We start from the raw sequence: 27,854 nt of genomic DNA on the forward strand, positions 1-27,854 counted from the left end.
TTTTCATGTCTTGCAGTTGAACAACACTGGCTCACTCACATAGAGTAGTGTACAGGCCTGGATCTGTCTTATTGGCTATATAACATGATAATTAGTCACCTAAAGATGTCAGCTCCCTATGTGTGACTGTAGACATCAAGACAGGTAATGTAGTAATTTAAACTTTAATCACAAAAATACAGCATATTAAGCATAAAAAGCATATATAGTTATAAAAGAGACAATTGTCAGTTTTAGGAATTATTAAAGAGCACTGTCAAGCCTTTGCTTTATTTATTTGACAGTGAACTTTTTAGAATGATATTATGGTTATGCATTGTCACTTTTGAATCTAAATATTGCTGTTTTGAATTTTTTTTCCAAAGGTATATTCAGTTGGTTGCCTGAGAGACACAATTCAGGGCCAAAAATTCCAGATCTTTGGTGTGTGTTCCGATCGCCTAGTTGAATCGCCTGCTGAATGGACTGCGCAGGGTATTCAGCCATAGTAAATACGATTCGAAACTGTAGGGAGCAAAAAATAAATGCTCAGTTCAAAGTGAACTGTCTAGGGAAGAAGTGATCAACGGTTCATCAGTTTGCCGGAAGTTGGTCAGCTCCATTGTTTGCACCTCGCAGGAGCACTAAAAACAATGACTGATGGGTAATCCTGCTTGTCAAGGAGTTTACGTACGTGTGCAAGCATTGTTGTTGTAACTAACATTATCATTATTGATGTGACTATTTAAGTGGTTAAGTTACCTAAAAACAACAATGCTCAAATAAGCTATATATCTAGGGAAACGAGCTGTTGTTGACCTTATAACTACTAAACTTATGTTGGTGGCTAGCATAGCTGTGTAACTTCAATATTACAACAAACATTCAGTGCTAATATTAGCTGCTGTAGTTAGAAACCTAAGTAACCTAACCAACAGTTGAGTACTCACTCATTATGCATACCGCAGCAGTGGAGACATTGCTGGCATTTTTGATTGTTTTACCTTAGAAGCGTAAGGTTGACAACAACAGGGTGCACGAGAACTGGCACTAATTTTGAACACCATTCATAATTAACATGGACATCATAATATACATATTACATTATAATAATCTGTAAATAATCGACACATAAAATTACATAATAATCTGTAAATAATTTGAATAATATTCTCTTTAGGAATTAAACCATACATGTTGTAAATTAATCAAATGACATTCATTCACAAGTTACATACAATTCAGTAGAATAGGTTTTGTAATGGTATCAGTTTTTGTTTCAATATTTTATTTCAGTAGTGTAAAATGTTCACAGTAGCAGCAGGTATCCGAGGTGTTTACGTTACCAGGATTAATGCACGGAGGAAGTGATGTCTGCGTTGGTGACGTTTTCAGGGTGTTCCGAATGGAGGAATTTTGTCGAGGGAAGTTCACGTCACCGAAATTCCCTTAGCAGGGAGTAGGGAGTACGGTTTATGTACACTGTGGGACGGAAAGCAAACAGTACAGTACAGAGCTGTTGGCACTATCATTAGGTGTCGTCAGTCTGATTTTAAAACATTGTCAGATGTGACTCACCAGTAGTTTGTCATTTTTACTGTAACTGGCTAACTATATAACTTTTATCAATAACTATAAAGCCACTTTTGAATGTCATGATTCTATTTGAATATTATTGAGTATTGTCAAGTATACCACTGATGGTATATCTTCATAAATGTGGACAAAATTGGTAAATTTCTCCATTTAAATAAAATGTCAAAATGACTCAGAAGTTGACTTTTCTCTGACTGACTTATTTGAAAAAAGAACCCCAGGAGGACCTCAACTACAAGTGGTTGCATTATTTTATATGACTCTATTCATGTAGAAACACAGTAAGTTTGTGATTATTCTTGATACAATCATATATTGTTTAATACTAAATACAGGCCTGAAATTTAATTCTTAGAATAGTGGAATTACCTGTATTCACATGGTAAATTCAGAATAATATCCATTTATAAAAATAAAAGCCTACCAAGACAGTGAGGGATTATGCACTTTTAGCTGCTGGAAAGCTTTTAATGTGAAACATTTGTGCAGGAAGTGACTCCACAGTGATGAATAAACTTATAAGTAGAAGTGACTGGAAATAATTAGTAAATAAAAACATTATTTTACAGAAGAGAAACATGAAGACAACAAAACAAAACAATAACAAGAGTATGACATGACTCTTGTTGTAAAGTGGAAACAGGGAGGCTTCTTACTAAAATATTACAAAACCTAATATATATAAAACTGGGGAGATCAGAAGCAAAGGCCTGTCTCAAGTTCAGATCTGGTGCCTGATCTATATTTATGCTGTTAAGGTAAATACATGATCTAATAAAGAATTTATGGATTCCAATTTAATTTGCAATTGTAAAATTGGTTAGATGTTTCCTGATATTCCTCAAAACCCTACCTCATCCCTAGTGGACATTCCTTCCACTTGCCTCATGTTATAACTGTCATAATGTCTTGTGTGTCATTGAAATTCCCTTACCAAATGCCATCACTTAGTTTTCTAGCTAGATAGAGAGTGCTGACGTTGGTGATGACCTTAGACCAGCATCTGGGTGAATCATAGATCAGGAGATTTGCTATCAAATTCAGAGTATCACTATCTTGTCCCCTCACAGCAGAGATGAAATCTCATGTTGGGCATCTGGGCTTATGCAGGGGAATATGAATGTAATTATTTATGTGACTACTCGTGAAATTATCCCGTGAGCACAAGCTAAATGTCAACCTGCCACTTCTTGTTTGTATGTTTGTGTCTGTGCTCCTTGTGTAATTTTACATTAAACCAGACATGCAGCTTCATAGCATGTTTCATAAGATAACAGAGATCAGGTCTCTAACATAGGGATGTTATCCGCTCCCACTTCCTTTTATTTATTGCACACATGAAAAAAAATTAATACAGATTTTTCTTTTTGTGGGCAGTGATTTCACATGTAAAAACCTCCCTTGTACAGTATTTTCTACCTGTTTTTTCCTGGTACCTGTTTGATCTCGCTGTTGTTGTTCTCTGAGTCGTGCAGTGATGAACAGTCAAAGCCAAGGCTGTAAAACAGTTGAGAGCTTTTCAAACATTTACTTCACCCGCAGTGGTTTCCTGTTACTGGATTGTGAGAAAATATCTGAAAATATCAGCCAGACTGTATCAATCAGACTTATCACTCCTGCAAAAAAGCAAACAAAAGATCAGTTTTTAGAACTAGGTGTATGTCATTTAGGTCAAAATGTTGTTTGGTATTTCACCTGCTTCCTGAAATGGGACAGTGACCGGGACTGAGAGCAAATGTATAAATCTCTCTCAACCAGCAGAAGATAACTGTGAAGGGAAACACTGTCGCTTCGTGTTTATTTCAACCATATCTGAATCTTTTTCCACTATTATTAGAAAAGGGGCAAGGGGAATGTAGTGGAATGTAATATCTGGCCATTTTACATAAATCAACATGTGTGTTGTGAGTGCGTACACAGTGTCAAGATGAGCTTTAGAATTTTAGAAGTGTGCGTTGTCCATTGCCCTCTAAGTCAATACTGACTGACTTAATTGTATGAAGCAGTAAACTGCTGCTGCACTGTTTTCTGTGGGTTGGGCTGCAACTAATTGTTTTCATTGTTTTTTTTTTTGTTAATGTGAAACAAAGATCTGATGTTTTTAACCTGTGGGAACAGGAAAAAGCTGCATGGAGTCTCGTTTTTCCAATTTCCATCAGGATGAGGAGATGATAGTAGCGGTTGTAAGGAGTTTGTCATGTTGATCGAAGAAATGTCAGAAAATGACAAAAAACATAAAACCAAGGATGCCATAGTTAATGTAAAATAAGATGGAGTAAAAAAGTTATATGAGAATAGAATACATGTATCTTAACATGAAAATAGACATGATATGATGAATGATAGAATGCCATACTTATTGTAAAATAAAAATAAGGAATGCATAACATAAGATGGGATATAAAACCTACTAAATAATAATAATAATAAAATACAAAATAGTAAAAATAAAGTTAATAATTAGAATACATAAAATATAGTAAAATACAGCATTTTAAAAGAAGTGCAGCAGAGCATAAATGCGAAGCAAAGAGCAAAAAGAGTTTTGTGCCTGTACCAGGAAAGTCATATCTAGTTAAAGCCTTCTTTTAAAAATATTTAGCGAGCTGGCTTCCCTGATATCTATAGGTAGTATTTTCCTTAACTTTGGGGCGTAATTGACAAAGGCTGCATCCCTGATTTTCTTTCAGGTGTTTCTGGGAACCTCCAATAAACAAGCAGCAGATGATCGCCGTCTTCTTGAAGGCAAGTAGTGAACAAGGGAGTTAGCAATGTAGCTTGGTTCTAGCCCATTAAGGGGTTTGTATATGAGGATGACCTTAAAATCAATTCTAAATGTTATAGGAAGCCAGTGCAGAGCAGCTAAAACTGGACTAATGTGCTCTCTCCTCCTGGTTCTGATTAATAGCCGAGCTACAGAGTTTTGAATAAGCTGAAGTCTCTGTGTTTTTTTCAGAGGCCAGTTAAAAGTGCATTATAGTAATTGAGTCAGCTTGAAATAAAGACATGAATCAGTTTTTCAGCATCTTTTTGATTTATAAATGGTCGTACTTGCTATGTTTCTAAGGTGGAAACATTATGTGTTCGTCACTTTGTTAATGTGGGACTTGAAGCTTAGATCTGAATCGAAGATAATGCCAAAACTTGTAACCTCAGATTTAATCCGGGGAGTCAGTTTCCCAAGATTATTTAATAGCATTTCTCTTTTTGTTTTAGAGCCGACTAGTAGGATTTCAATTTTGTCCTCGTTTAACTTTAAGAAATAATTTCTCATCCATTTATTAATTGCCAAAAGATGGGTAGTAATGGAGTTTATAGCTGCAGCACCATTTGGTTCAGCAGAGATGTACAGTTGCGTGTCATCAGCATAACTATGGAAACAGACATTGTGCTTTCGAATGATGTCACCAAGTGGCCGCATGTATAGTGAGAATAGAAATGGACCAAGGCAGCTCCCTATTACAACCCCTAAATGGTAAATGGACTGTACTTGTATAGCGCCGTTCTAGTCTTCCGACTACTCAAAGTGCTTCACACTGCACATCACATTCACCCCATTCATACACTGATGGCAGATGCTAACTGCTCATCAGTTCAAAGAAACTAACCAAGCATTCACACACACTCACACAAAACAGATGTCATGTTTCTCACACACGATCTCCAAGACTGACGTAAAACTTCCTTCTTTTTGATGTATATTTTGAACCAGTTAAACACACAGTCAGAAAGACTTATTTTCATCAGAGTTTAGTCTGAGGTCGCTGATTATTTTAGTAAGAGCAGTTTCAGTGCTGTGGTATGTTCTAAAGCCTCATTGAAATCCCTCCAAGATATTTTCTTTAAGAAAGGAGTTTATTTGCACTGAAACTTTTTCAAGTATCTTATTAAATGAATGGAAGGTTTAATACCTGCCTGTATGTGCTCAGTGCATTACCATCTAGGTTTGTTTTCTTTAGTAAGGGTTTTACAACAGCTGTTTTGCCTTCCTGTGTATTGCTGTAGATTGGTCCACATTGGCCACTACAGTGCTGGAGAGCAATGGCAACTCCCGCACGGACGAGAGTGCAGGTCCCACGACTATGTACACACTAATTGTTGCAGACAATACAATTCAATTCAGTTTTATTTATATAGCACCAATTCATAACAGAAGTTATCTCATTGCACTTGTCCTATAGAGCAGGTCTAGACTCTTTATAATATTATTTACAGACCCAACAAATCCCACCATGAGCAAGCATTTGGCGACAGTGGCAAGAAAAAACTTCTTTTAAGAGGCAGAAACTGTTACGGACAGAGTGGCAGAAACTGTTATGGACTGGAGTTGTGGAAACACACACTGGAGAGTGGAGATACACAGGACCGGGAGCTGGAGCGACAAATTGGAGAAGGTCGGGAATCGGGATCGGGGCTCCGGAGACGAGTAGACGATTTGCAGATACGTAATGGAGTCCGTGGCGTTGTGGAGGTAGGATTTGGAGATCTGTCCTTATTCCAAAGGACAGACTGGAAACTGGAGCGGAGCCTGGTTACTCGGGCGGCTGGCAGACCTCCGAGCTGGAGGCTGGGGCGGAGCCTGGGGACTCTGGCGGCTGGCAGACCTCCGAGCTGGAGGCTGGGGCGGAGCCTGGGGACTCTGGCAGCTGGCAGACCTCCGAGCTGGAGGCCGGGGCGGAGCCTGGGGACCCTCTGGAGGCGGACAGCGAAGACAGGGACCCGCTGGAGGCAGGCAGTGGCGGCCCTAACCTCAGGGCTGGGGGCTGGAGGCAGGCGGCGGCGGCTGGACCTCAGGGCTGGCGGCGGCAGCTGGACCTCAGGGCTGGCGGCAGGCGGTGAGCAGACGGGTTGGGGATTAGTTGAAGACCATAAGTTCGGCGGGCCAAACTCCTGGCAGAACCGCGCCAAGAAGAGGCCCAGAGAATGGAGAACCGCCCTTTCCCTTGCCGCCAGGGACCCCGCACAGCGCAGTGCCGGGCCGGCCAGCCGAAGCACCACGAAGGCTACCTGTGACCACTCAGACGGGAACTGAAATGGGTGTAGCAAGAACACCAGGCAGCACTTCGCCAGGAACTCTTCACAGTCCCCCACTGAGCCAGAGAAAATCCCCGGTTGCACCAACTCGTCCGTTGCTCGAAGAGGAGCAGGGAGGCTGAGGAGATAACGCTTCGCCAGAGCGCTCAGGTGGAGAAAAGGATTAGTATTGCTGTCATCGTTGTAGTATGGGTCCGGTCTTCTGTTACGGACAGAGTAGGCCGGAGACACCAAGATGAGAAGGATATAGTTTATTGTACACAAAGGAAACTGGTAATGAGAAGAGGATAATGCTACCGTCCCTAGACTTGTTGGAGAGGAGCTCTGGAGTTGTGGAGACACACACTGGAGAGTGGAGATACACAGGACTGGGAGCTGGAGCGACACAAACTGGAGAAGTTTGGGAATCGGGATCGGGGCTCTGGAGACGAGTAGATGATTTGCAGATACGTCATGGAGTCTGTGGCGTTGTGGAGGTAGGCTTTGGAGATCTGTCCTTATTCCAAACGAGACCGGACACTGACTGAGGTGAGGGATGTTGCTTTATAGGGGAGTGGTGTGCTGATAAGGTGCAGGTGTGTGATAGGTGACAGGTGACTGGGATTAGTGCTCAGATGAGGGAGTGCGATGTGTGTGTGGTTAATGACAGGTTAGTGTGACTACTGGCTGGTGAGAACATGACAGGCTGTGACAGAAACCTTGGACAGAACCAGACTCAATGGTGGGCGGCCATCTGTCGCTTGCGTGCTAGGTTCTGAGAGAGAAAAAGAGAAAGAGAGGGAGAGGTTTAGAGAGAGAGAGGTTTTGGGGTGGGGGTATAATAATAATAGGAATGACAGATATAGGAAAAATAATGTCAGTATTAGTAACAGAGCCAATAACATCAACTGTAGTAGCAGTTGTCGAGCAGGAACACGGGGGCATACTCTTAAATGTGGAGATGGTGTCTGCCTCCGGAACCCACATTGGGATGTGATTCCACAGGAGAGGAGCTTGATAACTGAAGGCTCTGGCTCCCATTCTACTCTTGGAGACTCTAGGAGCCACAAGTAACCCTGCATTCTGGGAGTGCAGTATTCTAGTCGGATAATAAGGTATTATGAGATCTTTAAGATACGCCTGACCATTAAGAGCTTTTTAGGTGAGGAGAGGGATTTTAAGTTCTATTCTGCATTTTATAGGGAGCCAATGCAGAGAAGCTAATATTGGAGAGATATGATCTCTTTTTCTAGTTCTTGTTAGTACACGTGCCGCAGCATTCTGGATCAACTGGAGAGTCTTAAGGGACTTATTTGGGCAGCTGGATAATAAGGAACTGCAGTAGTCCAACCTAGACGTAACAAATGCATGCAGTAATTTTTCAGCATCATTTTGAGGCAGGCTGTACCTGATTTTTGCAATGTTACGTAGGTGAAAGAAGGCAGTCCTTGAAGTTTGTTTTATGTGGGAGTTAAAGGATAAATCCTGATCTAATTGTTGCACACACCCAGAGGGTCGTCAGCGGGTCACCACCGAGGGTTTTACGTGGAATGATCATCAATATATGAGTGTCAACATATTTGAAACGATGTTGGGTTGTTGAGATTGATTTGACCTAGGCTCTTCACAATGGGTCTGAATTGGATTGATTAATTTGGAAAAGGGCAATGATGAAGAGTCTTCTGATCTGACAATTTTTATGAGGATTGAGAAAAAGTTTAATTTCATAAAATTTCTCTCAAATATTGGGAGAACGCAATTTTAGTTCTTGAATTCACAAAATCCCAAATTCCTGGATAAACTGATGAGTGTTTGTGAAGGTTTTTCTTCTTCTATATTGCCAGACAAAAACAATTCCACAATTACTGTAATACATATAAGTCTTCCCAATTCCAACCCCATCTCACGTTTGGACAGTTTCTCCTCAAAGGCATTCTTGGGGTTGCACTTGGTTGTACACATGAAAAACGATAGAGATAGTTGTGCAAATAATAAAAACAGAACTTGAGAAAGATGTTCAAACCTTTTCTACTTTCACACCAAACACACCTGGCCAATCACTGCGTAAAGTGGGTGTGATTTTTGGATTGTCAGAAAGTTACAAAAATTGTCAGACACAACCGCCCTGGATTCTGCTGTCATGAAGGCAGAAGCATACTGAAGCTTTTAGTCAAAAAGCCTATTAAAAACCAAACTCCCTATCAGTGGAACAGTCTAGGTTAAAGTGGCTCAGGGCTTGAGCTGCCTCATGTCTTCACCACAGATCAGGGTACAGACTTGTGTGCTGTCATGTGCAAGCACGCCTGCGACATCAATTTTCTCTGCAGTAGTAACATGTTATCACAATAACCTATGTATGCCTGCAGCCTGCTACAGAAACAAAATGCCACTAGACTGAGATACAGCTGACACCTCCATCTTTAATGACTCGGTGATGAAGGAACTGAGCCACAGTCGCCTGTTGGTTCGTCAGGCAGCCTTTTAGCTCTTTAACATTTCAGCAGCTCATCATCATTGTGTGCTGCTTCACTGCAATGTGGATAAGCCAATTTATGTTGGTGGTACAAAATGAGAGCCTTCCAGCTGAACAGCAGCTCATACTTGGAGGATTTCCCAAAGAGTGAAATAGAATATCAGTAGCTTCTCTTTTCCACTGAGAAAATACCTTGTTTCTGTTATAGTTTTTCTAGTGGTTTCAGTGTTTTCAGGAGGAAAACCAAACATTTTTATTTTAAGAATATTTTAAGGCGTTGACATACACAGATTTCTTGCAACACATCATATTTAATGAAATCTATAGAGAACTACTTAAGAAAGTATTATTAAGATGTGTGGTGGAAATCCTACAATTTATGCACCATAGCATGCACCACTACATGCACCAAACTGTTATTTAGCAATGTATGTAAATCGTAGCTGATGTCTTCGTCACACTGACAAAACATGCTAAACTTTTACAGAAATACTCAATTGGGACTCAAAAATTTGTGGAAATGTGATTGCAGTTGGCATAAAAAACAGATTGCGGCAGCCTTGGACAATAGAGAACCAGGGGATAATGGCATAAAAAGCAGTGGGACAAGATGGGTACAATCTTCCAAAAACAGACTCAGATCTTATTTGTTTCTGGTTCAGAGCTCCTGACAGAAAAGTTACTGTTTATGATCTCCAGGAAAGAGAAATACTAGGGCTGTCGGTAGTAATCAACAGCAAATATTCGAAGCTTCGGTGGCAGATGGGGTCTACTTAGGTCTAGAGGTCTACTAAATGTCAAAAGGAACATTAATAACAAACAGTTTGGAAGCAATACACCATTGTAGTGTCTAGTCTGCCTAATCCAAAGAAGAAGAAGGGAATGACTGTGTGGGTGACGTTTGTGGTATTGGGAAATAGTGGCAGAGTGAGACCTCTTACTTTTTCTGTGCTAAAAAGCAGCTAATCTAAGTATGACAACCATCCACCGTGTCAACTTCAGGAATATTTCTCTCTGTTTACCTGTTGGTCTATAATTAACACCATGTTTGCCTTCAGAAACGCTCTCCGCCTCGGCTCCAGGTTATCCATCCCCACGGTGGCAAAGAGAGGATGCGCTGGGGCTTCCATCCCAGTGGACGATGTGGTGAACGGACTCACAGATGAGCAGATACAGGTTAGCTGCACTGGCTAGCTAACAATCAGCATGCACTCAGTTCACCAAGTTTTCTGTGCAGATAAACAGCTGGCAGTACAAACAAACAGTGAGCCCTGTCTCTGGGCGTAATGTAGTGTTTTGCTTGCATGCCTCTACGACGTAGAGTTAGACAGCCAGTCACCTGCATTATTAGATCTTGGTACAAGCATGCTGCGTGCTTTTTGGCAGACTGATAAGGATGCGACTTACTCCTTAGGTATCGATATTTGGTACAGAATGACAAGGCATTTTTTTGATACTCAATAGTATCGAAGCAATTCGGTCGGTGCCATAAAAGTATCGAAGTTCAGTACCCAGCCGTAGCTCGATTCGATATGTCATTAACAACACGCTGCTCACCTGCTGTTGTGTTTTTTGGGCGACTTTAGAAAACATACTGCTGGCGAAGAAAGTCAACAGAGCAGACATACAGCCTATATGTGTCTCTCCCTGTATGATACAGCAAGAGAGAAACAGAAAGAGGTGGGGCAAGCCAGTGTGTGTGTGCAGCGGTGTGCAGTAGCCCAAGAGACAGAGGTGTAGGTGTGTGTGCGAAAATCCAAATCCTAAATTGAAAATCGAATACCTACCCAACGAACGAATATCTGAATAGTCAAATATTTGGGTCCAGCCCTGAGAAATACAGGGGAAATGAGCGGAGGCAGAAAGGATTATATGTATGGGATGGGTTCCAACAGCAGTTTCCATTGTGGATCCACCTCCAAGTTGGTGAAATACCTGGATCTGTTCAGCTCTAACTAATCTCTTAGTATATCTTTCAGTTTGTATCTCCTTCTTTTGTTAGGAAAAATCCGACATTGAGTTTATAGACTTCCCATTTTAATCTGTGATTGTCGCTTTTGTGGGTTGAAGTGACAAACTTTTTTGGCAGATTTTATCAGCTGTAGCTAATTTATCATAATTCCATAAGTACAAAGTAACAAATTCAATAATAACTAAATAAAACTATAAAAAATAAAAGGCTGTCTCCTGGTTAATGTTACTTCTGTAAGTTGATGTCTGTATTGGTATAGGAAACACTACTCTTGATTGTTTTTAAAAGTCTTTTGCAGTTCAGCAGGAGCTAGTTAGTCTTTTAAGTGAAACAATCTAGATGATGGTGTCACGTTAGTTTCAGTTGTCAGAATCTTTCAGATAAATGTTTAAGCGTTTCATATCAATTTACTGGGCATATCAACTTAATAGCTCCGAATCAGGACCTCCAGGATTTCAAACAAGTAACTCATCCTCTCAGTCTGTGAAGCTAATGTTAGCACTGGAGAACTGTTAACAGTATAATTTAGTGGTTGTCATGCAACATTGTCATAAGTGACTCTCTAGTAGTTTTTCATTATTAGCAGAAGACTATGGACAACATATGTGGTTATCAACATAAAAGATAATGTGGCTAATGCCACTGTTGAATGCTGTGACGATTATCTTTGAAGTGAATAATGTTCAGGCTACCACTAATGTAGAGGCTTAAATGTGACACTATCACTGTCGGACTCATGATGGACAGTTAAAAAAAATTGCTGCAGCAGAATGTTAGTTACGTATCAACTTCAGATTCTATGAGTATAGGCGTATCCCTCTAAGAGCTGTCGGGGTTGGGTTTATCCCCACATGCATGCACAGTTGTGAAGATTTTCCTTCACATCCTTGTGCCCTGCACGGGCCCCCCTCAGGTCAGCTCCTGCAGTATCAACTGATCTGAGCTCTGCTCCCAAAAAACAGCATTTTCTTGAGCTAATGCTGGTGGAGCAGGAGGCCTGGGTTTTAGAGGGCTACGCCTATATAATCTAGAGTTACGATATATAACTAACATTCTATTACATATAGGCTTTGCCCTCTAAGAGCTGTTGCTATTCGGTTAAGGGCGAAGCTGATGTAGTCAAGGTCCCCAAGCAGATAACATACACCAGTTCACAACCCTGTAAATACAAAGCATAATAAGGCAAGGAGGCACCAGCTGTGCCATGGTTAACACCATGTCAGCCCTGTGTGGGCAAAAAAGGGGGCAGAGTAATATTACACTCCCTCCACACAGCGCTGCCGCTGCAGAAGGGTGTGATGTGGATTACGTACCATAATGGTCCCCCATACAGCCCACTAATCCGTGATGATGGGATTAGAGGCGCGCCATTTGGATGTGTAAAAGCGCCAGATCTGACCACACAAGTGTGAAACTCAGTTTGTGAGAGGGACCCCTGCGAGACATTAAGTCCAAAACGTGGTTCTGTACCCCCGGTATGTGCACCGCTCTGATGGAGAGCAAGTGTCTGTGTGGCCACAGCAAGGAGGCTCCTAGCTATTTCCAGCAGCCGGGCTGAGTGCACGCTGCCCTGACAGTTGATGTATGCTGCCGCTGTCATGTTGTCTGTCCTTACTATGACATGTCTGTTTGTCAGCAGCAGAGCAAAGTGCTTTAGCACTTTCAGTACCATGGACAGCTCCAGACAGGTTATGTGGAGGGATGGGGGGTTCTCCCAAATTCCCCCTACAACCTGAGACTCGCACATCCCTAACCAGCTGAAGAGAGATGCGTCCGTGTACAACGACATGTGTGATGTCGCTCTCCTTAGCCGAACCCCTGTCGACAGAACACGGGGGGGTTTCCAGTATGTCAGGCCTGACTGCAGTGAGGGAGGGATAGTCAGCATGTGTCTCCATGTGGGTGGAGTGCAGCTTTCTCCTGGGAAGGGGCCATAAGGATTAGGTCATCTTAAGTAGAACAAAACCCTGATCTCTTTCCTGTCTAATGGCTATAGTGTCATTTCCATACACTTGGAGAAAGTGCACTGAGCCAGAGAATAGCTGAATGGCAGCCGATTGTACTGGTATTCAACATGTGAAAAGTCCACTTCATTAGTGAATAGTGACAGGTCCAAAATTGGCCTCATCCTGCCTGTTTTCTTTGGTGTGAGAAAATAACGGAAATAAAACGCCTCGTTCTCCTCTCCTGGAGGGACGCAAGAGATTGCTTTCTTCCCCAGAAGCTCCGCCAGTTCTGCCGTCAGGTCTGTTTTCTCTGTCCGAGATGACATGATCGTTTCCACGGTCGAAACGGAGGGGACGACTGGCGAACTGGAGCGTGTAGCCTCTTAATATGAACCTTATATCCGTGTATTCATGGATAGCAGGCTTTGCCATGCTGAGCAGTGCTCTATAAGCGGGTGCGCGCACATCTGTGGAGTATCTGTTGACAGTTTTGCAGCCAGCTCATAGCCCTCTCACTTGTGTGAAACAAGTGCTCGTTCATCACAGCCCAAGAGAGGAGCGCCTTGAAAGGGCAGGCACTTGTCGTGATGCTGGAAATGCATGACAGCGTCAGCGTTCAGCTCTGTGTGTTCAAACCTTGAGTCATGCTGAGATATCACCACTAAACTCGCCATGATGGGTGGAATATGGGAGATAATTCTTTACGGTCAGTAATGTACATTTTAAGTGAGGATTTATTATCCATGAAAAAATTAGGAAGTGACCAGGCTGTGCCTGTTGCACTGTGTTTTGTGTGTGCAGTGGTGAACCTCTGTCTTGTGGGGGGATCGTGTGTTTGTGTGAAAAACGCTGTAAAATGCTCAGTGGGAGCATAAGCGAACTGACTGAGAGGAAAATGCTTTTTTGTGTGTGCTTGTTGTGTTTCCTTGGTTCAGCTGCATCGAGACACACAATTCCCATGCCCCGTCATTGCCATTGATGCTGCTTTGTACAAGGTGGCTTGGCGGTTCTTGTCGGGACAGTGCAGAACTTGCTGAGCCACGGCCACCAGAGGAGGATACCGTGGCTGGGGAGGAGGAGGCGGTGCCACTTCTGCTTCTGATGAGCCTGAGATGCGGCTGTGGCCCAGAAGGTGTGCCTCCACACCCTCTCCCCTTCCTCGGCTGCTTCATGCAGGTGAGCTGTGGCGCTTTGGAGAAGTGGTCCAAACAGCCCATCAGAAGATGTGGGACCATCCAGCAGCTGAGACATGTGCAGCCAGATATTTCTCTGCATCATAGTTTGCCACGGCATTATCCTGGATACAGCCACCGTCGTCACCGTGGCGAAAGTCAGGACAGCTGTCATAGCCTTCCCGATGTCTGCAGATAGCTTTGGGGAAAGAGCCCCAGGCTTAGTGGCCATAGCGGAGACAGCTGAGGACAGCAGCGCTATGTTGTTCTGAGCTGCAGCAGTCTGAGTTGCACACTGGTGTGAATGAAAGTTGCCTTGAGAAGAAAGATGGTAGCTAGGCTCTGCTCTAGCCGCGGGACGGAGGGAAAACCTTTTTCCGTATCCCTGTGGAGGCACGCTCGTACCCCAACACATGATGGGGGCGGATGGGGCTGGGTTCTTTCTGTAATCCACTACCATCTCCATTGTCTTAAGAGCGTTGAGCTCCAGGTTGTTCTGACTGCACCAGGTCACCATATGGTCAGTCTCCCACCTGTAGGCATCAGATATGAGCCCAGTGAAGGTGGTGTCATCTGCAAACTTCAGGAGCTTGACGGACTAATGACTGGAGGTGCAGCTTTTGGTGTTGCCAGTGCTGATGGTCCGGGAGTCAGAGGTCACAATTATTATTTTTTTTTAATTTAAGGGGATCTGTATCAAAAATGTTTATTTTATGTGTTTATGTAAAAAACTGTATCAGCCTGCTGTTATTGGATCTCATGTATCGATATCGGTATTGTCCTTGAAAATCTAGGGCTGTATCAGTCAGCCTGAATGCAACTCAAGAAGTCTTGATCTCAAAATTCTAGTATTTGCTATTAAATGTAACATAAAACATAAAAGTACAGAACTTTCAGACAGTGCGCTAGCACGGGAATGTCGCCACAGACCGCAGATTTAATAATTCTGTATACTGCGAAATATAGAGAGATTTACCTGGCAGTGATAAGCTTAAAGCATTGTGTGAACTCGTTTGGCAAGGGTTTGAATGTAACGGACATTCATTTATATGTAAAAGTCTCACACATGAGCTTTAAATGTAAGTATTAAATAAAACAGTATATAAGGTGCTCCACTGCAAATATAAATAACTGAACAATATATACAGCACGACTGCTACACATTGTGTCAAATAGAATATATACAGTGAAGAATAGAAATGAGGCCCCTTTTCCTGAGAAATCTGCTTTGCTGACTTGCCCTGCTTTTACATCTCTCTGTGTTTGCTGTCAATCTCACCTGTTGCTTCTGCCCTAGCTGGCTCTCCCACAGCAGCATGTTGGCTGCTGTCCTACATCTCTCTCTTCATTAGCTATAGCTATCCCTTCCTGACCCTCTCTTGCTGCTTCATAGTGAGGTAACTAAAAATTTTGTTGGATAAAGATACTGTTTGCAAACTCTGTGTGTGTGTGTGTGTGTGTGTGTGTGTGTGTGTGTGTGCATGTGCTTGTGCAGGTGTACAAATGTAGGTAGGGCTGCTACTATCGATTATTTTAGTAATCAAGTATTTTACTGATTATTCCATTGATTAATCGAGTAATTGGATAAGAAATACTTTTGCTTTATTAAAGAGCAATAGTAAATATGCAAAAGAGAAAATAAGACAGGATAATTCTGAAATGCAAAAACAAACACCTTTTGCTTTAAAAAAAAAGGTACTACAAGGAAAGGAACGACAAGTTTCAACCTAACTACAGCTCAGGCTTAACGTAAGCCTTTACTGTCTTCTTTGTGGCATTTGTAGGAGGCAAACTTGAGTGGACAGGAACTGTGACCATCATAATAATAAATAACATTAATGAAGCTCAGGCTTTCACAAATTGACTGCAGCATTTTATTTTCTCTGGTTATTTTCTTGAGCAAAACCTAGCTAACTTACGGGCATCATAACTAGCCACCACGTACATTTACGTTGTTAACTTGCTATTACATATAGCCAAAATTAACGTAAGTTAGCATACATTCTTTACTAGCCTTCTAATACCTTGTGTCAGGTCCGCTCTGTGGACTGGATGTATAGACTGTAACGTTATTCTCTTGTCGTGCTATTGTGGTGGGCTAGTTCGGTTTTACAATAGACGCACTGCACAGAGTTTTTGTGAACACTTTCTGTTTCTTTCTCTGGCCTTTCTCTTCTCTGCGCCCCTTGCTATTTTCTCTCTTCCTCCTTTTTGTAATCTGTCAAATCACACCAAAGACACTCTGAACCGCCTCTGATCACACACAGCGTAAGCACGTTGTGCGACAGTAATAATTATCTGAGGCTAAAATGATCACGAAACATGTGAAAATGAATGTTGACAATGTTTAATGAAAGTGTTCAAGTAATGGGAAATTCACACTATAGACACCATCTACTCTTTCTCTCTCACCCTCTGTATTCACTGCCTGTCCCTTTCTCTGTTACTTATCTCTCCTGCGTATTAAAAATATTAAAGTGTATTAAAAATAATTTAGTACAATTATATAAACCCCATTTATTCCATCTTTGTGTTTGAGTTTGCATCATTTTGGATTTGGATTATAGAAATGTGTGTTATACAATAATATATTTATACAATAATACTATATTAATACAGTATAATTATATTAGGTGTTTGTGTTGAGCCTATAGGTTCCACTGTAATTGCCAAAGAACATATATCTACATATTACATTATATATTATGTAACATATTACATTGTTTGAATTGGATCAGGTCAGTTTTTGTTTGTGTTGAACAGCACAGGGACATAATGCTAATCCTATCCTGGGCACAGTGGGCAGTACCTGCTTTTCCTCTCTCATCTCCATCTCAATCACCTTCTCTCTTTCTTTTTCTCTCAGTCTCCTCGTCTTGTCCCGTATCTCTTCCCTTCCCAAAGCTGAGCTTTGATTGACTTTCATTTTCGTCTGTCTCAGTGACCAAAGTGAACACAGGGTCAATTGATATTTATATGTAAATGTTACCGGCCTCCACTAGGATAATCTTGCAATGAAAATAAAAATATATAGGGGTACCTCTAGGGCTGGCTACCAAACTTCAATACTTTTATGGCACCGACAGAATTGTTAAAAAAAAAAAAAAAGCCTTATCATTCGGTACCAAATATTGATACCCAAGGAGTAAATCTCATCAGTGTCAGTGCACCAAAAAGCATGCAGCATGCTTGTACCAAGATCTAATAATGTTGGTGATAGGTTGTCTAACCTTACACGTCGAAGAGGCATGCAGGAAATACACTGTTACGTCCAGAGACGGGGCTCACAGATTTTTTTTACAGGCAGCTGCCTATCTGCACAGATAACTAAGTGAACTTTGTGCACGCTGCTTGTCAGCTAGCCAGTGCAGCTAACCTGTATATGCTCGTCGACGAGTCCGATCAATACATCGTCCACCGGGGTGAAAGTCCTAGTGCAGCCTCTCCTCGCCACCGCGGGTATGGATAACCTGGAGTCGAGGCAGAGAACGTTTCTGACGGCAAACATGGTGTTTCTTACAGAGCAGCAGATAACGGGGGTAGAAATACTCCTGAAGTTGACAATGGTGGATTGTTGTCAGACCCCGGCTAGCTTCTCTTTAGCACAAAGTAAGACGTCTCACTCTGCCACTGTTTCCCAGTACCACAAACGTCACCCACACAGTCATTCCCTTCTTCTTCGGATTAGGCAGACGCTACAATGGCGTATTGCTGACATACTGTGTATGTTCTTTTTGACATTTATTTATATATTATTTAATCCAATACTATACAGATATTCCTTCATTTGCTTAATTTTAGTTCAGTTATCCAGGTTGAGTAAAGTGTTCAGTAGAAAACCGATATCGAAGGTACCGGTACCGACATATATTGTTTTTTAATTATACCCATCTCTAGGTACCTCATTTTAACATGAATTTCAACTCTTTACACAAACTGAATTATAAGAAAGCATTTCAACTTTCGTTGAAAGTTTATCAGTCTACCATTGGATGGATGGAATTAATGTTAGCTGGCTAGCTAGTTAGTTAATTTACTTGAAAACTAACTAGCTGGCATCATGATGTTATGGACAGAGCAGGCCGGAGACATGATGGATGGCCCAGTTTAACGTAATGCGACCGCACAGGAGCTATTTATCAGATGATGTCTGGGGATGTATGGCATTGAACTACAAGCAGTCCACTAGTAAAATTCTCTTTTACCTTTATCACATTTCGCCTGTCCAGTTTCCTCAAGTTGTTGACATAATCAAAGACCACCGTGTTGAATAAAGTTTTTGTAGTAACGACAAGATCACCCACTTGGCCACCCATCCACCAACACAAGCAATGACGGTGATCAGATGAGCAAGTTGGTAATCCTGGCATAATATCTTTGCTGCACCAAAGTAAAGTTATTTTTAAGAACATTTATTATTATACACCTCAGAAATAATACAGAGGTTGTGACCTTAATGGTGGGTACGGCCATGGTTCTGCTACACAGACAAACCCACAACAACAGAATACCTGTGAACGTGTGTAGGCCAGTGATTCACCTCCTCGAGAGATTCTTTTGAAGGGAAACTGCTATTTACTGTAGTAGGCTGTGTGGTTTGACTTCATGTTATTTTTCATCCCATCAATAGCATATCTTAGCTGAGGGGAAAGTGTGATCTGTGACAGCCTGACAATTAGTAACAGAGCACCGAACAGGCAGAGCATCCCACTCTTGTTTTTCACTTTCTTATGACCTTCTGCATGGTTTACCTCCATCCATACCATAGTACCATCCATCCATATAGTGTGAACCATTATTAGCACCCTGCAAAATCTGAATAATTGAATTAACCTTGCTGTCGTTAAATCCTACCTTTCTTATTAACCTTGAAATCTAAAGTCAAATATTTTCCAAGAGGTTAACACTTTTTACAGTGTGTGTGTCAAATTGTTTAATGAGCTTTTCAGGTAAAAATTACTTTATCTCAATATTAAATTATATGAATTAAAGTTTGGACCTAATGATAAATTAAATTTCTTGTTATGGAATTTTTTTATATATTTAATTAATACTTAATTTTCACACTCCTGCCAACTTGAAAGAAACTGAACCCACAGTTTTCCTTCTTCATTGTCAACGTATGTGTATATACAAGCCTTTAATCTGTAGCCTTAACCATATACTGCTGTATACTATCAGCAATAATAGTTTATTGACAAATATCTCACTAGTAGGGCCATTTAGAGTTGCCAATAAACCTAACTTAACTAACGTCAACATTAGCTAGCCATCTAGCATCTTCAAACCCAACCTGTGGAAAATCATTGCTTTGTTACAAATTAAGGCTCTTTACTTCTTTTGTTTAAGGTCTTAGTTTACGTGCAGCGAATTAACAGTAGCTACAAGTAGTTGTCTGCTTTTTATTGTATGTGTGTAGCAGCTAGCTCTCTAGGTAGCTAGTTATCTACCGTATTTTCTAGTGTTGAAACGGTACACAAAACTCAAGGTTTGGTATGTACTTCAGTTTAGGGTCACGGTTCGGTACGTTTTTCAGTACAACAGGAAAAACAAAAACAAAAATTTGAAAATAACATTTGTCATTTATTTTGAAAAATGTAAACATTCAACAACCCATTGGCCATAATTCTTACTGTAACAATTAAGGCACTCAAATACTGGCATATTGTCAATAAGAACAAATAAATAACACAAATGTCAGTAATGCTTCATCATATGACTCTGACCTGTCGATAATTCCTGAACAACTGCAGTTTGCGCTCGTTTATACATGGCTGGCATAACGGACTGACTAAAATGCACACGTGAAGACACATTGTAGTGGGGCTCAGGCACTTTGACCGTATGCTTAAATTCTGTATTCTCTATGACCAAGTAGTGACCACTGCAATGATCAACACGCCTATACCATTAGTTATTACTTTGGCACGGACTGAATCTGCAGTGACTTGACTCAAGATCATAGACGTTTATATCAGTAAACGCAGTTTGAGAACAGTTACACCCCTAGTATTTCCTCAAATAGTGACCGGGACCTTTATTTACCTCAACTGCAGAAGGTAACAGGCTTTTATTTGAAGCAAGACTGTAATAGAGACAGGCCTTTATTTCTAATTCCCTCTGTTTGATAAGTATAATTGGTCATATTTTAGTACGAAGCCAAAAATTCCTTTCAGGTCCAATTCTGGGGCTGGTTAGATGAGTTTTATTCACTGCGCAATCAAGACAGAAGTTCACAACAAGGCTGTAGAATTCTCTCAGAGTGAGTTTCTGGACAGGATTATACTGTATACATGGTTACATAAAACAACAAGCTAAACAAAAGGTGTGGGCTGGGCTAAGCCAATTATCTGAGGAGGGAAAAGAGACATTAAACTACAAGCACCCAAGATGTGTATTCTGTGTCAGCCCCAGGGGGAGGGCGCCTGAGAGACCCAACTCACAAGTCTGTCTGCGTGGATTTACATAGGCTCAATACAAGTCTGTTTCACAAAGTAAAAAGGCAAATTGAATTCTGGGCTTTCCTGGATAAAACTTGTAAGTAACAGTGTTACTTAGATTGCTAAGAAGACCAACAGGAAGAGCAGCTGAGATTCTGGAACAAGTTGGGTTCATATGGTAGTTAAATGGTAGTGTGACACACCTTAGGTCTTCACAAGGCTGGCCTCGGCTCTCCTCACAATACAACAAAGGGTTTCACTCACAAGGGTCTGTTAATCATGCCACGCTCCACTCTTCTTCCTCCACTCTGCTCTTCTCTATCATGTTCCCTCAGACCCACCCTCTTGAAGATTGGCAACCAATTGGACTATATGTACTGTAGTTGGTGCATTGTTCCATCTCATGATATGGTACACATCGTGGCTCAACACAACAAAGCACCAGTTATTGAGAGGGTGCCTACCTGATAACCTATAGACTGACTGCATTCTTATACGTACACACAACTTCATATTGAAACTACTTTTTACTTTGGTTAGACAGGTCAAGGGACATGATTCATGCATGGAAAAGTTTGTCTTACCAGAGAGGTTGCTAATTAGTGACTATTTGTTAGACTAGTGGAACTAGATAAACATTGTTAGTAGCTGGATTACTGAGCAGACCATGGCATTCATGGCAGTATTGTACAGTATGATAAGGAAAATGTAATATTCGACTTTATTTCATTCTAACATAATCTTGTTTGGATGGTTACTATAAAAAAACATACAACACAAATGTTAAATTTAGTTATGCTTTTTTTTCTTTAACAGAATGTTTTGCTTTTATGTCACAAGAGAAAAGGATTTGAGGATGATGACTAACTGATGTGTTTGGCAAACGTAACACTATGTTGGGTAATTAGTTTGGCTGGGGTTTCTGGAATGTCAACAGATAGCATGACAGATAACGTTAGCCTAAAATTGTTTAAGTTGTAATAAATGGGATTTATTCTTTAACATACCAATAAGCCCTAGTAAAGGAAATATTCCATTCTATTGTGTACGCTTGTTACAGTGTTATTGTTTGGCTGCTGGGTCATAATTTGTTTAGACTATGCAGTGTGAGCGAAAAGACAAAAATATTGTGCTGCTGTGTGTGTGTGTATATATATATATATATATATATATATATATATATATACATATACACATATATACACATACATAAACACACATATACACATATACAGTTGTATGCAAAAGTTTAGGAACCCCTGACAATTTCCATGATTTTCATTTATAAATATTTGGGTGTTTGGATCAGCAATTTCATTTTGATCTATCAAATAACTGAAGGACACAGTAATATTTCAGTAGTGAAATGAGGTTTATTGGATTAACAGAAAATGTGCAATATGCATCAAAACGAAATTAGACAGGTGCATAAATTTGGACACCCTTGTCATTTTGTTGATTTGAATACCTGTAACTACTTAGCACTGATTAATTGGAACACACAATTGGTTTGGTGAGCTCATTAAGCCTTGAACTTCATAGACAGGTGCATCCAATCATGAGAAAAGGTATTTAAGGTGGCCAATTGAAAGTTGTTGTTCTCTTTGACTCTCCTCTGAAGAGTGGCAACATGGGGGCCTCAAAACAACTCTCAAATGACCTGAAAAAAAAGATTGTTCTACATTATGGTTTAGGGGGAGGCTACAAAAAGTTATCGCAGAAATATAAGCTGTCAGTGTCCACTGTGAGGAACATAGTGAGAAAATGGAGGACCACAGGCAGTTCTTGTTAAGGCCAGAAGTGGCAGGCCACATAAAATATTGGAGAGGCAAAGGCGAAGGATGGTGAGAACGGTCAAAAACAGCCCACAGACCACCTCCAAAGACCTACAACATCAACTTGCTGCAGATGGTGTCACTGTGCATCGTTCAACAATTCAGCGCACTTTGCACAAGGAGAAGCTGTATGGGAGAGTGATGCGAAAGAAGCCTTTTCTGCACACACGCCACAAACGGAGTCGCTTGAGGTATGCAAACACACATTTGGACAAGCCAGCTTCATTTTGGAATAAGGTGCTGTGGACTGTTGAAACAAAGATTGAGTTATTTGGTCATAACAAGGGGCGTTATGCATGGCGGCAAAAGAACACAACGTTCCAAGAAAAACACTTGCTACCCACAGTAAAATTTGGTGGAGGTTCCATCATGCTGTGGGGTTGTGTGGCCGGTGCAGGTACTGGGAATCTGGTTAAAGTTGAGGGTCGCATGGATTCCACTCAATATCAGCAGATTCTTGAGAATAATGTTGAGGAATCAGTCACAAAGTTGAAGTTACGCCGGGGCTGGATATTTCAACAAGACAACGACCCAAAACACTGCTCAAAATCTACTCTGGCCTTTATGCAGAGGAACAAGTACAATGTTCTGGAATGGCCATCCCAGTCCCCAGACCTGAATATCATTGAACATCTGTGGGGTGATTTGAAGCGGGCTGTCCATGCTCGGCAACCATCAAACCTAACTGAACTGGAGATGTTTTGTAAGGAGGAATGGTCCAAAATACATTCATCCAGAATCCAGACACTCATTACAGGCTATAGGAAGCGTCTAGAGGCTGTTATTTCTGCTAAAGGAGGCTCTACTAAATATTGATGTGATTTTTCTGTTGGGGTGCCCAAATTTATGCACCTGTCTAATTTCGTTTTGATGCATATTGCACATTTTCTGTATATATCTACATTTTCTGTATATATCTATATATACATACATACATACACATATATATATATACATACACATATATATACATATATATATACATACATACATATATACATATATATATACATACATATAAATATATATATACATACATACATGCATCTCTAGGATCACTGCTGCTGAGGCGTATATCAGCTCATTGGTTTCAGTGATGGTTGTGGTAGGGATCGCTCTCAATGCTGCATTCACATCTTCTAGGAGACTTTCTGATGGTACTTCACTTAGCCGTTGTAGTTGGCGTCGGGGTTGCCTTGTATTCATCCTCGCCATGATCTTATCTTTCAGGTCAGTCGCTGCCTTGTTCAGCGTGATTTCTCTTGGGGCTTCGTACCCAATCTCTGGTTGGGGAGCTGCTGGTTGCTCCCCTCTGACCTGTAGTCCTGGCTCCCCCTTGCCGTAGCATTTGTGTTGTACCTCGTCAATCTCAAGTTGTGATAGCAGTTGCCGCTTGTGGATGTTGGAACACTGAGCTACTACTTGCTTCGCTGTAAGCCTTGATTGTGGGTTTCGAAGTAACCATTCATCCCACATCCTGTGCATGTAACCCCTCTGACTAGGGTTACTGGAGTAGTAGCATTCCAACAGAGCCTTATTATCGCATCTCGCCCATCTCCGTCTTGTTCCAGTAGCCGTCTTGTTCCAGTAGCCCAGTAGCCCATTTATCGTCTCGATGCCGTGGTTCCCCAACACCTGACGCAGACCTTGTTTGGCCGGGCGACGTCTGAGCCGGCATGTCATGTATTTCATCGTCACTCATCATCATCATGAGGTAGGCAGCAGCGTGAAGGGTCTTGCCTAAGGACCCACACTGGATGATGGGTCATTTCTCATTGCGCTCCGAGGGGGATTCGAACCCTTGTTCCCCCGTGAATGTCCCGTGGCCTACCAAATCGAGCTATCCAGCCGTTCCACACTGGATGATGGTCATTGCTCAATGCGTCCCGAAGGGGATTCGAACCCCCCGTGTGAAAGTCCTGTGACTTACCAATTGAGCTATCCAGCCGCTATATATGTGTGTATATATACACATCAGTATGTATATATATATATATATATATATATACACATACATACATACACATATATATATATATATATATACACACATATATATATATATACACACACTTATAAACTTCGTCCTTCACCCTCCGCGGGTGGTCTCATCCTTCGAGCTCGGGTCCTCAAGCTGGGAGCTTGAGGGTTCTGCGCTGTATCTTTGCTGTTCCTAGTACTGCACTTTTCTGGACCAAGATGTCTGGTGTCCTTCCAGGGATCTGCTGTAGCCACTCCTCCAGTTTGGGTGTCACTGCCCCGAGTGCACCGATGACCACGGGCAGCACTGTTGTCTTCACCTTCCAGGCCTTCTCCAGCTCTTCTCTGAGCCCTTGGTATTTCTCTAGTTTGTCATGTTCCTTTCTCCTGATGTTGCCATCACTTGGTATTGCCACGTCAACCACAACAGCTTTCCTCTGCTGTTTGTCCACCACCACAATGTCTGGTTGGTTCGCCATTACCATTCTGTCAGTCTGAATCTGGAAGTCCCACAGGATCTTGGCTCGGTCATTCTCTACCACCTTTGGAGGTGTTTCCCACTTTGACCTTGGGGTTTCCAGTCCATACTCAGTGCAGATGTTCCTGTACACTATGCCAGCCACTTGGTTATGGCGCTCCATGTATGCTTTTCCTGCCAGCATCTTACACCCTGCAGTTATGTGCTGGATTGTCTCAGGGGCCTCTTTGCACAGCCTACACCTTGGGTCTTGTCTGGTGTGGTAGATCTGGGCCTCTATTGCTCTGGTGCTCAGGGCCTGCTCCTGTGCAGCCATGATGACTGTATCTCTTCCTTTGGCCACCTTATTATTTCCGCAGGGTATCTGATCACTGGCAGGGTGTAGCTGTTTATTGCCTGGGCCTTGTTCTTGCCATTGAGCTGACTTCTTAGGACTTGCCTTAGTCGTCGAAGGTATTTGGCAGTTGCTGTTTTCCTTGTTACCTCTTCGAGGTTGTCATTTGCCTGTGGTATTCCAAGTTACTTGTACCCATCCTCAATGTCTGCTATTGTTCCTTCTGGGAGTGAGACCCCTTCTGTGTGGACTACCTTCCCTCTCTTTGTCACCATTGGGCTACACTTCTCAAGCCCGAATGACATCCCAATGTCAGAGCTGTAGATCCTGGTGGTGTGGATCAGTGAGTCAATGTCCCGCTCGCTCTTAGCGTATAGCTTGATGTCATCCATTTATTGGAGGTGACTGATGGTGCCCCCATTCCTGAGTTGGTATCCATAGCCAGTCTTGTTGATTATTTGGCTGAGGGGGTTCAGACCTATGCAGAACAGCAGTGGGGACAGAGCATCTCCTTGGTCTATGCCACATTTGATAGATACTTGTGCAACTGGCTTGCCATTGGCCTCAAGGGTGGTTTTCCACAGCCTCATTGAGTTTGCAATGAAGTCTCTTAGAGTCCTGTTGATGTTGTACATCACCAAGCATTCAGTGATCCATGTGTGTGGGTCAGGTTCTGCAGTCTTGGGTGACTGTTCTGCCAACCAGGAGTTGGTGTTTGGCTTCTCTGGTTCCTTTGCCGATGCCCTTCTGTGCTTTGCTCATGTATTGATCCATGTGTCCACTTATCTTAGCCGCGATGATGCCTGACATGAGCTTCCATGTTGTGGAGAGACAGGTTTTTGGCCGTTAGTTGGATGGGACTGTACCCTTTGCGGGATCCTTCAGGATCAGGATTGTACGCCCTTCGGTAAGCCATTCAAGGTGCGTCCCATCTCTTAGCAGCTGGTTCATTTGTGCTGCTAGGCGCTCATGGAGTGCAGTGAGCTTCTTTAGCCAGTAGGCGTGGATCCTGTCAGGGCCAGGTGCTGTCCAGTTCTTCATACCTGAGACTCTTTCTTGGATGTCTGCCGCTGTGATGGTGACTGGATTCTGTTCAGGGAGGTTGCTGTGGTCCTCTGTCAGAGCCACCAGCCACTGTGCATCGCTGTTGTGTGATGCCTCCCTCTCCCATATACTTTTCCAGTACTGTTCAGTTTCCAGCCTTGGTGGGTCTGCTCTGCTGTTATTACCCTGCCATTGAGCATACACTTTCGCAGGTTGAGTTGCGAACAGCCGGTTTATTCTTCTGGCTTCATTATCTTTCGTGTACCTCTTTAGGCGGCTGGCCAAGGCTTGGAGCCTTTGTTTGGTAGTTTCGAGTCAGGTATGGGCATCTGGTTGTACTTCTTGGGTACTTGTTTTCTCATTGCACCTCCCTCGGCCTCTGACAGTTGGCTCACTTCTCTCCTTGCCTCCTTGATTTTCGCCTCCAGCCTTAGTTTCCATGGTGGGTACTGTTTCTCATGGCTCCCATGGTTGCTCTTATAGCCAAGCATCTTGAGGATCACTGCTGCTGAGGTGTATATCAGCTTATTGGTTTCAGTGATGGTTGTGGTAGGGATCACACTCAATGCTGCATTCACATCTTCTAGGAGACTTTCTGATGGTACTTCACTTACCCGTTGTAATTGGCGCCGGGGTTGCCTTGCATTCATTCTCGCCATGATCTTATCTTTCAGGTCAGTCGCTGCCTCGTTCAGCGTGATTGCACTTGTTGGGGCTTCGTACCCAATCTCTGGTTGGGGAGCCGCCGCTGGCTCCCCTCTGACCTGTTGTTCTGGCTCCCCCTTGCCATAGCATTAGTGTTGTGATAGCAGTTGCCGCTTGTGGATGTTGGAACACTGAGCTACTACTTGCTTCGCTGTAAGCCTTGATTGTGGGTTTCGAAGTAACCATTCATCCCACATCCTTTGCATGTAACCCCTCTGACTAGGGTTACTGGAGTAGTAGCATTCCAACAGAGCCTTGTTATCGCATCTCGCCCATCTCCGTCTTGTTCCAGTAGCCAGTATTTGTCATCTCGATGCCGTGGTTCCCCAACACCTGACGCAGACCTTGTTTGGCCGGGCGACGTCTGAGCCGGCATGTCATGTATTTCATCGTCACTCATCATCATCATGAGGTAGGCAGCAGCGTGAAGGGTCTTGCCAAAGGACCCACACCGGATGATGGGTCATTGCTCATTGCGCCCCAAGGGGGATTAGAACCCTGCATTCTCGGTGTGTCCTCCTCCAGTACTCAGTGGGGACAAGGGTTGTCCTGGGCGCCATGCCACTCGGCTTCAGCACAATCAGCTTTTCCCTGGTATAAACAACACGGCCAAACAGCTGATCTGCAGCGTTGCCCTAGCCGAATAAGTTTCACGGCGAAAAAAAATACCAAAACACTTTCTACTCTCATTCTACGCACAAGTAACTTAAGTTTTGAAGAAAAAGGAAAGCTAAAAGTTGGAAAAAGTAAGACGACGAGACGGCGCTACGGCAACAGGCAGCATGCACACATACATACATATATATATATACATACACACACACACACACACATATATATACATACTGTCAGGTTCAAGACACCTAGAACATTTAAATCATATACAA

The 27,854-nt window shown here is 42.3% G+C and overlaps 1 protein-coding gene across 7 annotated transcripts in view; it reads left to right on the forward strand.

The window, feature by feature from the left end:
* Positions 1-27,854, forward strand: part of sh3gl3a (SH3-domain GRB2-like 3a) — an 87,070-nt gene that overhangs the window by 3,884 nt on the left and 55,332 nt on the right. For 2 of the 7 annotated variants that reach the window (XM_044188880.1, XM_044188856.1), the window contains one exon: positions 10,120-10,237. The exons of 1 other annotated variant lie outside the window; for it this stretch is intronic. Coding sequence is in view for 1 of the 6 variants with exons in the window: in XM_044188872.1 (XP_044044807.1) it covers positions 4,300-4,320 (21 nt within the window). In the remaining 5 variants the exon portion in view is untranslated. Of the gene's footprint in view, positions 1-106; positions 145-4,265; positions 4,321-10,119; positions 10,238-17,645; positions 17,761-27,854 lie in introns of those variants that run through there. 4 more of the 7 variants (XM_044188912.1, XM_044188891.1, XM_044188872.1 and 1 more) reach the window with 3 other exon arrangements.

The sequence above is a fragment of the Siniperca chuatsi genome, linkage group LG1, assembly GCF_020085105.1.
Source record: "Siniperca chuatsi isolate FFG_IHB_CAS linkage group LG1, ASM2008510v1, whole genome shotgun sequence".
NCBI classification, from domain to species: Eukaryota; Metazoa; Chordata; class Actinopteri; order Centrarchiformes; family Sinipercidae; genus Siniperca; species Siniperca chuatsi.